General features: G+C 41.4%; 1 protein-coding gene across 1 annotated transcript in view; it reads right to left on the bottom strand.

The window, feature by feature from the left end:
* Positions 1 to 1,427: 1,427 nt before the first annotated feature.
* The window catches only part of LOC112218181 (protein phosphatase 1H), a 54,706-nt gene continuing 42,802 nt past the window's right edge, over positions 1,428 to 13,331 (bottom strand). The window contains exons 9-10 of the mRNA XM_024378770.2: positions 2,471 to 2,622; positions 1,428 to 1,975 (exon numbers count right to left, since the gene is read on the bottom strand). Coding sequence (XP_024234538.1) covers positions 1,828 to 1,975; positions 2,471 to 2,622 — 300 coding nt within the window. The 3' untranslated portion in view covers positions 1,428 to 1,827. The remainder of the gene's footprint in view (positions 1,976 to 2,470; positions 2,623 to 13,331) is intronic.

The following is a 13,331-nucleotide window of genomic DNA, read 5'->3' as shown; positions in this document are numbered from 1 at the left end:
AATCAAAACTCCGGGGAAGGTCAGTCTACTCCGCTATCGCGTCTTGGAACACACCTTACACGTTGTTCATGTTTTGCATAGAACGCATAGCCCTTTGTTGATTATCCCTCAACTCTGCCAACTGACTTTTTTTCCCCCACAACTGACACCAGTTGGAAGCCAATAAATACATAGTAATATAAATAAAAGGTTTGTAAAATATTTTATAAAAATAAAGATATTTAATGCTGAAACCCTCATTAAACACCAATGGTATTCTCTAAATGTATATTTAGGATAATGTTTTACAGCTTTCTCATTCGATACTTTATCGTCTTATTCAATTATTTCATATATTGTACATGTGATAAAGCCACACAGAGGGTCAGAGATTATTATAGACCCCTGTGATAATCGAATGTACCCAAAATGGCCACTTGTGATGGATACCACAAAAAACGTAGAAAGTTTCCAGTAATACACATGCCGTTTGCAACCCTAATCGAGTGTGAAGACGTGTCCCTTCATATCCTCTAAGTAAATTCAGATTCAGGAGTACAGCAGTGACAAAGAAAATACAAACCCATCAAAATGGAGAAAAGGTAAACAATGAGAGATAAACAGTCACTGGCAATCAAACCAGTCTGACTTCATTCATTTTACACTTGGAGAGGAACACCCAAACCACGGTTCTGAAAGCTATAGTAATGTTTGTGGTAGGATTGTACAGTCTAGGTCAGAAGAGTCAATCATGTTGCTAGTCATATATTTTAATGATTTCCTAGCTGTCAAAATGTGGTTAAAAAAAATTGTCCTCTATCCTTCGTTTTTGGAATTTGATGCTCCCTGACTGTCTAGCTTTCATTTAGGTGATTATTAGTAAGTTGAACACAGTCAAGAAACAGTATAAAATGTAGATAATTTCTAAACACAAAACTGATTTTGACTAAAATCACCCTCAGGCCAGATTGTATGTTTGACACCCCTAATCTAGGTCAGTGACCTATGGTTGACCTTAGTCAGAAAAGACACACAGAACATCATAGAAACAAAACAGGTTCCATAACATATACTGTACACACAACTCAAACAGGGTATAGAACTGAAATCTACATCTAAAATCCATTCATGTTTAAGCTTATTTACATGTTCATAATCAGTAATATATTAACAATATCTCATCTAAATAGGCTAAAAACCAACATCATAAAGCATTGCACTTCAAAAGACGGTCCCTTTGCCCTTCATTTAAAATTGTCCCATGCGATATCCAAAAGAGTAGGATCACCTTTGTGATAGCTATACCCTTCCATTGTAAAATACTTGGCTATGCAGAAACCATAGCCTACTGAATAGTTTCAAATACATGGCCCTCATAGGCCTTTGACTCCAGAATTGTCCATTTTTAATTTGCAGCACAGAAACAAAAGAAGAAACTAAAGGTACTGTATATTGTAACATCCTGAGAATTTCCTTTCACAAGAGAGAAGCACAATCATGCTACCCTGTACTGTACAACAACCAGGTGCCATTTTGCTTCCCCAGGAAAACAATCCAGGTTTAAGCACTGTGAGAGCACCAGGGCATTGATTTAAGGAAAGGGGGGTTAGGATAGATGGGAGAGGGGGAGCAGCCTGTCTAGAGTCCCATGGTGGGTGGTTAGCTGGGCCTCAGCTAGGTCTGCCACTTGGGCGAGTGCCTAAAATTGCATCCTATACCCTATATAGTGCACTACTTTTTATGGACTTGGATAAATGTAGTGCAGTGCACTATATAGGGAATAGGGCGCCATTTCGGACACACCTATGTCTTGAGTCCCATGGTGGGTGCTGGCGAGCTGGGCCTTGGCTATGTCTGCCGATTGCCGTACATCAGAGGGATGATGTAGACAGATATGTCATCTCCAGAGCCCAGCCGGTCGTTGGCTATCCTCCAGCCTCGGTCCTTCAGAACCCCCCGCGCCCTCATGACCAGGTCCTGAGCTGTCATCGTGTACCTGGGGCACAATGGAAGAGACAAAGGACAGTATACTGAGACATAAAGCAGACAGCTAGTTGTGTTACTCTCCAGTGTGTGTACAAATATCAAGAGAATAATGAAATGACAACCTACCATTCAGAAAGTCTTTAAACTCTTCCACTAGCCACCTGTGGCGAACTTACTAATCCCCAAACTAAGAAAGACTTGAAGGGGCAGGACATTTCGGAAACGATTTGAATGTTTTTCCTGTTTTGGTTACTTAAATCAACCACCATGCCATGGCATCCTCAAGAAAGGAATCTTTCCATTACTAGTCTCACAAGCTCTTCATCAACTTCAGAAAGTACTTATCCAAATGTTTAGAAAAGTGTGTAATTACGACAAGATAACAACATTCATCCTCTCCAAATAAGAATGGGGTGAGTGGAAGTTCAGGCTTGAGACTACAACATTTATCTGTCTATCTGCCTGGGGGCAGCAGCTGTGCTACAGTAGAATGAGCGGAACATGCCTATGCTGGTCATCAGGGTCACAGTTGGCCAGGAAGCAGGTGACTGCCTCGGCAACCTCCTGGTTGGAGAGAACGTCCCACAGCCCGTCTGTCCCCATCACCAGGACGTCATCCACCCCGTGTTCGTACTGAGTCAGAGGGTACACTTTGACCTGTAGATGGGCATAGAGGGAGGTAAATGGTTATGTTATTCCAGAGAGAAGATCACAGAGGCACATCCTGTCTGTAAATCATTTGTAACATGTCTCCACCACTATCAACTCAAAGTTTATTGGTCGCGTACACGGTACGTTACTAGCTCCTAACAAGGCAGTAAAATGTCACAGTATACAATATTAAAACGTATTTTAAAAAATTATCAAAATGTCAGAATAAATTCAATTAACAACCAAATAGCACTGCAACAGTAATCCAAATGCAACCTATACATATATACACGATGTACTAAGAATAATATGTACAGCAGTAGATAGTGGGTTATGAATCCAGTATAGAAATAAATATGCAGTGTGTACAAAACAGTGTAACTAAAATGTAATGTACAGTAGTAGAAATATTAGAATGAGCTACAGTTGAAGAAGTCAGAAGTTTACAATACACCTCAGCCAAATAAATTTAAACTCAGTTTTTCACAATTCCTGACAATTAATCCTAGTAAAAAATGCCTTATTTAAAAAATATATATATTTCACCTTTATTTAACCAGGTAGGCAAGTTCTCATTTACAACTGCGACCTGGCCAAGATAAAGCAAAGCAGTGCGACACAAACAACAACACAGAGTTACACATGGTATAAACAAACAGACTTTTATTTCTAATGTGTTATTTACTGTATATGTACAGTGTGCGCAAATGAGGTAAGATAAGGGAGGTAAGGCAATAAATAGGCCATAGTGGCAAAATATTTACAATTTAGCAATTAAACACTGGAGTGATAGATGTCAAAGTAGAGATACTGGGGTGCAAAGGAGCAGAAAAAATAAATAAAGTATGGGGATGAGGTTGTTGGGTGGGCTATTTACAGGTGCAGTGATCTGTGAGCTGCTCTGACAGCTGGTGCTTAAAGTTAGTAGGGGAGCTATGAGTCTCCAGCTTCAGTGATTTTTGTTCCAGTCATTCGTTCGAGTCATTGGCAGCAGAGGACTGGAAGGAAAGGCGGCCAAAGTAGGAATTGGCTTTGGGGGTGACCAGTTAAATATACCTGCTGGAGCGCCTGCTACTGGTGGGTTCTGCTATGGTGACCAGTGAGCTGAGATAAGGTGGGGCTTTACCTAGCAAAGACAGGTCTGACTTAGGTCAGTTAGGATCACCACTTTATTTTAAGTATGTGAAATGTCAGAATAATAGTAGAGAGAATGATTTATTTATTTATTTTATTTCTCTCATCACATTCCCAGTGGGTCAAAAGTTTACATACACTCAGTTAGTATTTGTTAGCATTTTTAAAAAAAATGTTTAACCTTTATTTAACCAGGCAAGTCAGTTAAGAACAAATTCTTATTTTCAATGACGGCCTAGGAACAGTGGGTTAACTGCCTGTTCAGGGGCAGAACGACAGATTTGTACCTTGTCAGCTCGGGGGTTTGAACTTGCAACCTTCTGGTTGCTAAGTCCAACGCTCTAACCACTAGGCTACCCTGCCGCCCCGCATTGCCTTTAAAATGGTTTAACTTGGGTCAAACATTTCGGGTAGCCATCCACAATCTTCCCACAATAAGTTGGGTGAATTTTGGCCCATTCCTCCTGACAGAGCTGGTGTAACTGAGTCAGGTTTACATGCCTCCTTGCTCGCACACGCTTTTTCAGTTCTGCCTACAAATGTTCTATTGGATTGGGGTCAGGGCTTTGTGATGGCCACTCCAATACCTTGACTTTGTTGTCCTTAAGCCATTTTGCCACAACTTTGGAAGTATGCTTGGGGTCATTGTCCATTTGGAAGACCCATTTGCAACTGATGTCTTCAGATGTTGCTTCAATATATCCACATAATTTTTCACCCTCATGATGCCATCCATTTTGTGAAGTGCACCAGTCCCTCCTGCAGCAAAGCACTCCCCACAACATGATGCTGCCACCACCGTGCTTCATGGTTGGGATGATGTTCTTCAGCTTACAAGCCTCCCCCTTTTTCCTCCAAACATAACAATGGTCATTATGGCCAAACAGTTCTATTTTTATTTCATCAGACCAGAGGACATTTCTCCAAAAAGTACGATCTTTATCTCCATGTGCAGTTGCAAATCGTAGTCTGGCTTTTTTTATGGCGGTATTGGAGCAGGAGCTTCTTCCTTGGTAAGCGGCCTTTCAAGTTAAGTCGATATAGGACTCGTTTTACTGTGGATATAGATACTTTTGTACCCGTTTCCACCAGCATCTTCACAGGGGCCTTTGCTGTTGTTCTGCGATTGATTTGCACTTTTTGCAACAAAGTACGTTCATCTGTAGGAGACAGAATGAGTCTCCTTCCAGGGCGGTATGACAGCTCCTATGGTTCCATGGTGTTTAAACTTGTGTACTATTATTTGTACAGATGAACGTGGTACCTTCAGGCGTTTGGAAATTGCTCCCAAGGATGATCCAGACTTGTCGAGGTCTACAATTTTTTTTCCTGAGGTCTTCTTATTTATTTTGATTTTCCATGATGTCAAGCAAAGAGGCACTGAGTTTGAAGGTAGGCCTTAAAATACATCCACAGGTACACCTCCAATTGACTCAAATGATGTCAATTAGCCGATCAGAAGCTTCTAAAGCCATGACATCATTTTCTGGAATTTTCCAAGCTGTTTTAAATGCACAGTCAACTTAGTGTATGTAAACTTCTGACCCACTGGAATTGTGATACAGTGAAATATAAGTGAAATAATCTGTCTGTAAACAATTGTTGAATAATGACTTAAGACATCTACTGTGTGCATGACACAACTGACTTGCCAAAACTATAGTTTGTTAAACAAGAAATTTGTGGAATGGTTGAAAAACGAGTTAATGACTCCAACCTAAGTGTATGTAAACTTCGAAAACACATTTACTGGAAGAACTAACAGAATTTCGGTAAAATCTGTTTTTTTTTGTGTGTCCACATTTTCCAAAAACTCTTAAATATCTGATTCAATGATGTCTGCCGAAAAAATGGGATGTCAGCTATGACATGGCACAACAACTGACACAACAACAGGCACAACAACTGACTACACACTGCCTATTATTTTAATGAGCTCTGCCCCCAAACAATACCAAATTTGGTTGGTCTGAACCATTCATAGATGTCTGTTTCACAAGTTAGGACATCAAAGTACAGCACAGTAGAGTACAATATAGTGTACTCGACTCATGTGCTCTACTGTACAGTACTATACTTTACTGAACTATACTCTACTGCGCTGTCTAAACTTGTGAACCCAAATGTGGTTTGTCTATGATTTCCCATTGTAGCCATTTCAATTGCATGCATTTTGGGAAATTCCATTTCTGATTTGGTAACGGAATTGTGTTTTAAAATCACTTAATTAATTCATAAACCAAATTGATATTACTAAAAACATAACTGATTGATAGGTCTACCTTTACTTATTACCTCTGTGAACTTTCATTATTCTCCCTCATGAGGATGAGACATTTGAAAAGAATCTTAAAGATATGCAGGTTTTTGGTAAAATAATTTCAAATGTCTTCAACATTTTTCTGTTTTGATGCATTTCTAATGCCTTAAGACTTTTTCTAGTAGATGTTTTCTAAAACCCATTTTCCATCTGTTTGACCAGAAATCAAAGCCTTTGCTTACTTTGCTTACTCCGAATCGTCAGGATGGAAAATGGTTGAAAAAAGAAATGCCTTAATTTCTCACAAATATAGACTCTTAGCTTTCATTTGACACCCAATTTGAGATGCACCTATGAACTTCACGTTGTTGCTCATGGGTCCTTTTACATGGACATGACCATATGGTCTTCCTTTCCTTGAGCTTGATCTCATATTTTATGACAAGACAGCTAGAGCTTCCAGGTTCCACAAAGAGGTCTTCTAACTGTATAGATCAGTGTTACTGTGCCCATTACCTCTGCTACAGCACACTCTCTTTATGCATCTTCTGGAAAATATGCCGCCGACAGAGAGGGCTGCCTTGCTTCTAGTCCTTAGGAAACTTTGCAGTAATTTTTTTTGATGTATACATGGTTAGCCCAGAAAATCTTAAGTGTTATTACATACAGCCAGGAAGAACTATTGGATATCAGAGCGACGTCAACTTACCAGCACTACGACCAGGAATACGACTTTCCTGAAGCGGATCCTTTGTCCGAACCACACCGGGCATTTGAACTGATTCCAGAGGCTGACCCAAAACAACCCCGCCGAAGAGGCAGACGGAGCGGTCATCTGGCCAGACTTCGGAGGCGCGCACACTACCCACTGCTTCCAAGTATATTACTCGCTAATACCCAGTCTCCAGATAACAAGGTCAACAAAATTAAGGCAAGGGTTGCTTTCCAGCGAGACATCAGGGATTGTAGCATACTCTGTTACACGGAAACATGGCTCTCTCGGGATATGCTGTCGGTAGAGCCACCTGGATTCTTTGTGCATCGCGCCGACAGGAATAAATAGTAGGGCGGGGGTGTATGTTTCATGATTAATGTCTCATGGTGTAATTGTAACAACATACATCATCAAGTCATTTTGTTCACCTGACCTAGAATTCCTCACAATCAAATGCCAACCATATTATCTCCCAAGGGAATTCTCCTCGGTTATGGTCACAACCATGTTTATCCTCCCTTAAAGCCGATACCACGACGGCCCTCAAGGAACTTCACTGGACTTTATGCAATCTGGAAACTATATATCCTGAGGCTGCATTTATTGTAGCTGGGGATTTTAACAAAGCAAATTTGAGAACAAGGCTACCTCAATTCTACCAGCATACTGACTGTAGCACTCGTGCTGGTAAAACACTGGATCACTGCTACTCTAACTTCCGCAATACATACAAGACACTCCCCCGCCCTTCTTTTGGGAAAATCTGACCACGACTCCATTTTGCGCCTCCCTTACTATAGGCAGAAACTCAAACAGGATGTACCTGTGCTAAGGACACTTCAACGCAGGTCTGACCAATCGGAATTCACACTTAAAGATTATTTTGATCACACGGACTGGGACATGTTCCCGGGTAGCCTCAGAGATTAATATTGACATATACACTGATTCGGTGAGTGAGTTTATAAGGAAGTGTATTGGATCATTAATATGTACCCTAACCAGAAACCATAGATAGATGGCAGCATTAGTGCAAAACTGAAAGCGCGAACCACCGCATTTAGCCATGGAAAGGTGACTGGGAATATGGCTGAATAAAAACAGTGTAGTTATTCCCCCCGCAAGACAATCAAACAAGCAAAATGTCAGTATAGAGACAAAGTGGAGTCGCAATTCAACGGCTCAGGCATGAGACGCATGCGGCAGGGTCTACAGACAATCACGGACTACAAAAGGAAAACCAACCACGTCACGGAACCTACGTCTTGCTTCCGGACAAACTAAACACCTTCTTTGCACGCTTTGAGGATAATACAGTGCCACTGACGCGGCCCGCTACCAAGGACTGTGGGCTCTCCTTCTCTGTGGCAGACGTGAGTAAGACATTTAAACGCGTTAACCCTCGCAAGGCTGCCGGCCCAGACGGCATCTCTAGCCGCGTCCTCAGAGCATGCGCAGACCAGCTGGCTGGTGTGTTTACAGACATATTAAATCGCTCCCTATCCCAGTATGCTGTCCTCACATGCTTCAAGTTGGCCACCAAAGGTAATTGAACTAAATGACTATCACCCCGTAGCACTCACTTCTGTCATCATGAAGTGCTTTGAGAGACTAGTCAAGGATCATATCATCTCTACCTAACCGGTCACCCTAGACCCACTTCAATTTGCTTACCACCCCAGTACTGTAGATCCACAGATGATGCAGTCACAATCACACTGCCCTATCCCATCTGGACAAGAGGAATACCTATGTAAAAATGCTGTTCAATGACTAAAGCTCAGCATTCAACACCATAGTACACACCAAGATCATCATTAAGCTTGAGGCCCTTGGGTCTCAACCCCGCCGTGTGCAATTGGATCATGGACATCCTGATGGGCAGCCCTCAGGTGGTGAAGGTAGGAAACAACACCTCCACTTCATTGATCCTCAACACTGGGACCCCCCACAAGGGTGCATGCTCAGCCCCCTCCTGAACTCCCTGTTCGCCCATGACTGCCTGGCCATGCACGCCTCCAACTCAATCATCAAGTTTGCAGATGACACAACAGTAGTGGGCTTTGATTACCAACAATGACAAGACAGCCTAGGTGAGGGCATGCCGAGTGTGGCGTCAGGAAAACAACCTCTCACTCAACGTCAACAAAACAAAAGGATATGATCGTGGACTTCAGGAAACAGCAGAGGGAGCACCACATCGATGGGACAGCAGTGGATAGGGTGGAAATGGTCCAAACTGAAAATGGTCCACACAGAAAGTGTGGTGAAGAAGGCGCAACAGCGCCTCTTCAACCTCAGGAAGCTGAAGAAATTTGGCTTGTCACCTAAAACCCTCAAGCTTTTAGATGCACAATTGAGAAAATCCTGTCGGGCTGTATCGCCGCCTGGTACAGCAACTGCACCGCCCACAACCGCAAGGCTCTCCAGAGGGTGGTGCAGTCTGCACAACGCATCACCGGGGCACACTACCTGCCCTCCAGACACCTACAGCACCCCATGTCACAGGAAGGCCAAAAAGATCAAAGATAACAACCACCTGAGCCACTACCTGTTCACCCCGCTATACCATCCAGAAGGTGAGGTCAGTACAGGTGCATAAGTGTCTATCTCGAGGCCATCAGACTGTTAAACAGCCATCACTAACACAGAGAGGCTGCAGCCTACATACAGACTTGAAATCATTGGCAAATTTAATATATGGATTCACTAGTCACTTTAATAATGGCACTTTAATAATGTTTACATATCTTGCATCACTCATCTCATATGTATATATTGTATTTTATACCATCTATTGCATCTTGCCAATGCCGCTCTGTCATTGCTCATCCATATATTTATATGGATATATTCTTATTCCATTCCTTTACTTAGATCTGTGTGTATTAGGTAGTGGTTGTGGAATTGTTAGATATTGCTGCAGTGTTGGAAGCAAAAGCATTTTGCTACACTCACACATGGTTAGCAGATCTTATTGCATGTGATAGAGGTCGACCGATTAGGACCCAAAAAAAAGCTGATACCGATTAAATCGGCCGATTTTTAAAAATGTATTTGTAATAATGACAATTACAACAATACTGAGTGAACACTTATTTTAACTTAATATAATACATCAATAAAATAAATTTAGCCTCAAATAAATAATGAAACATGTTCAATTTGGTTTATATAATGCAAAAACAAAGTGTTTGGAGAATAAAGTAAAAGTGCAATTTGTGCCATGTAAGAAAGCTAAAGTTTAAGTTCCTTGCTCAGAACATGAGAACATATAAAAGCTGGTGGTTCCTTTTAACATGAGTCTTCAATATTCCCAGGTAAGAAGTTTTAGGTTGTAGTTATAGGAATTATAGGACTATTTCCCTCTATACCATTTGTATTTCATTAACCTTTGACGATTGGATGTTCTTATAGGCACTTTAGTATTGCCAGTGTAACAGGATAGCTTCCGTCCCTCTCCTCACTCCTCCCTGGGCTCGAACCAGGAACACAACGACAACAGCCACCCTCGAGCAGCGTTACCCATGCAGAGCAAGGGGAACAACCACTCCAAGTCTCAGAGCGAGTGACATTTGAAACGCTATTAGCGCGCACCCCACTAACTAGCTAGCCATTTCACATCAGTTACACCAGCCTCATCTCGGGAGTTGGTAGGCTTGAAGTCATAAACAGCGCAATGCTAGACGCACAACGAAGAGCTGCTGGCAAAACGGAACCCCCGAGCTGACAACGTGAAAATCTGTTGTTCAGCCCCTGAACGAGGCAGTTAACCCACCGTTCCTAGACCATCATTGAAAATAAGAATGTGTTCTTAACTGACTTGCCTAGTTAAATAAAGATTCAATAAAAGGTGTAAAACAATAATAATAATAATTTTAAAAAATTTAAAAATCGGCCAAATTGGTGTCCAAAAATACTGATTGTTATGAAAACTTGAAATCGGCCCCAATTAATCACCCATTCCGAATAAATCAGTCGACCTCTAGTATGTGACCAATAAAATGTGATTTGATTTGGTATAATAAAATGGCATCCTGCTGCATGTCACACTCCGAGAGCACCAACTGGCTTTGGTCTGAGGACAAAGTGCCATGGTTTTGATGTATTGTTGTTTCCATGTGCTGGTAGAGGGAGTACTGTAATGGCAATGAATGGTTGTTACTCCATAAGAGGCGCGTCCTTCACCTCACAAATACAATACCAGTCAGTCAATGAACAAACACAGCATGATGACATTTTTGTAAAAGTGGTTGTGAAATAATCAAAGACTTATCATTAATGTATCATCGGTCATCCGTGACATGTTGTTGACCTTATGATCACAATTCATAAAGCTATCGGCAGAAAAATAATGCCTCTGTCTGACTGGAATAACAACCAGTGGGAGAAACAATAAAAGAGTCTATTTCACAATATACAAGAGACTCCGACATTGAGATGCCTTACTGTAAAACAATGATGACACTCCCACTAACCGCGTCTTACTTCTGACCTACAAGCACCACTGTTTGAAAATATGATCAACAGGAAATGCCTTGAACTTGGGTTCACTGAGTCTGAAACTGTAGAAACCACTGATGACCGGATTCCATAGCAATTCACAACCTCCATCGTATATACAGTGCATTCGGAATTTCCAGAGCCCTTTACTTTTTCCACATGTTGTTATGTTACAGCCTTATTCTAAAATTGATTCAATCGTCCCCCCCATCATCAATCTACACCAATAACCCATATGGACAAAGCAAAAACAGGTTTAGAAATTTTAGCAAATGTATAAAAAAAATATATATAAAAAACTAAAATATCACATTTATGTAAGTATTCAGACCCTTTACTCAGTACTTTGTTGAAACACCTTTTGCAGCGATTACAGCCTTAAGTCTTCTTTGGGTATGATGCTACAAGCTTGGCACACCTGTATATGGGGAGTTTCTCTCATTATTCTTTGCAGATCCTCTCAAGCTCTGTCATATTGGATGGGGAGCATCGCTGCACAGCTATTTTCAGGTCTCCCCAGAGATGTTCGATCCGGTTCAAGTCCGGGCTCTGGCTAGGCCACTCAAGGACATTCAGAGACATGTCCCGAAACCATTCCTGCATTGTTTTGGATGTGTGACTAGGGTTGTTGTCCTGTTGGAAGGTGAACCTTCGTCCCAGTCTGAGGTCCTGAGCAGGTTTTCATCAAGGATATCTCTGTAATTTGCTCAGTTCATCTTTCCCCTACATGCTGACTAGTCTCCCAGTCCCTGCTGCTTAAAAACATCCCCACAGCATGATGCTGCCACCACCATGCTTCACCATAGTGATGGTGCCAGGTTTCCTCCAGACGTGACGCTAGGCATTCAGGCCAAAGAATTCAATCTTGGTTTCATCAGACCAGATAATCTTCTCATGGTCTGAGAGTCTTTAAGTGCATTTTGGCAAATTACAAGCGGGCTGTCATGTGCCTCTTACTGAGGAGTGGCTTCTGGAGCTCTGTCAGAGTGACCATCAGGTTCTTGGTCACTTCACTTCACTGACCAAGACCCTTCTCCCACGATTGCCAAACTGAGGCAGCCAGCTCTAGGAAGAATTTTGGTGGTTCCAAAGAATGATGGAGGCCACTATGTTCTTGGGGACCTTCAATGCTGAAGAAATGTTCTGGTACCCTTCCCCAGAAATGTGCCTCAACACAATCCTGTCTTGGAGCTCTACGGACAATTCCTTCAACCTCATGGCTTGGTTTCTGCTCTGACATTCACTGTCAACCTTATATAGACAGGTGTGTGACTTTCCAAATCACATCCAAACAAACACAAAAGGTGGACTCCAATCAAGTTGTATAAACATCTCAAGGATGATCAATGGAAACAAGATGCACCTGAGCTCAATTAAGTCTCATAGCTAAGGATCTGAATACTTAAATAAGGTATTTCTGTTTGATAAGTTTTCACTTTGTCATTATGGGGTATTGTATGTTTTTTTAGAATAAGGGTGTAACCGAACATAATGTGGAAAATGGAAAGGGTCTGAATACTTTCCGAATGCACTGTACATCCTGTCTGCACATGTATTTACAGTCGCTTTAAAGTTTAGAGCAACAGCAAGGGAAGATAGACAGCAAGGATAGAGGTTCAAAACAAGAACTCTTCAAAAAAACACACTGTCTGAACCATGACTGAACTCAAGAGGGCTTTGAAATAAAAGATCAAGAGAGTATTGAGAGCTTGTGACTATCAGGAGTCAGGAGAAAATTGTTCAGTGGAGGGTTGGTTGGGAGCTGAAAACTCCTTTTAGGACGATGAGTTGAAATATTTGTATGTCATACGTCAATGTTGGTATGTCACTAACTTCAATGCAGACAAGATAATGGTTGTATGGAATGATGGGCCCTGATCAAAAGTAGTGCACTATATAGGGCAGGGTTGCTGGTGGTTTTATTTGGCAAAAAAAATGTGTGGAATTTTAATTGTTTAATTGTTTAACTGTAAAAAAAAAAAAATTTAAAAAAGAAATCAGCTCAAAGTTATTTTAATTTAAGAAATCTGTTCCCAAGTTCTCCCATGCATAAGAGAGAGACACACAACGTGACCTTATTTAAATGCAAGCAAGGTTTGAAAT

This window comes from Oncorhynchus tshawytscha, linkage group LG19 (assembly GCF_018296145.1).
Source record: "Oncorhynchus tshawytscha isolate Ot180627B linkage group LG19, Otsh_v2.0, whole genome shotgun sequence".
Lineage (NCBI taxonomy): Eukaryota > Metazoa > Chordata > Actinopteri > Salmoniformes > Salmonidae > Oncorhynchus > Oncorhynchus tshawytscha.
The sequence above is the reverse complement of the archived record's forward strand: the minus strand, read 5'-3'. Positions and strand labels throughout refer to the sequence as shown.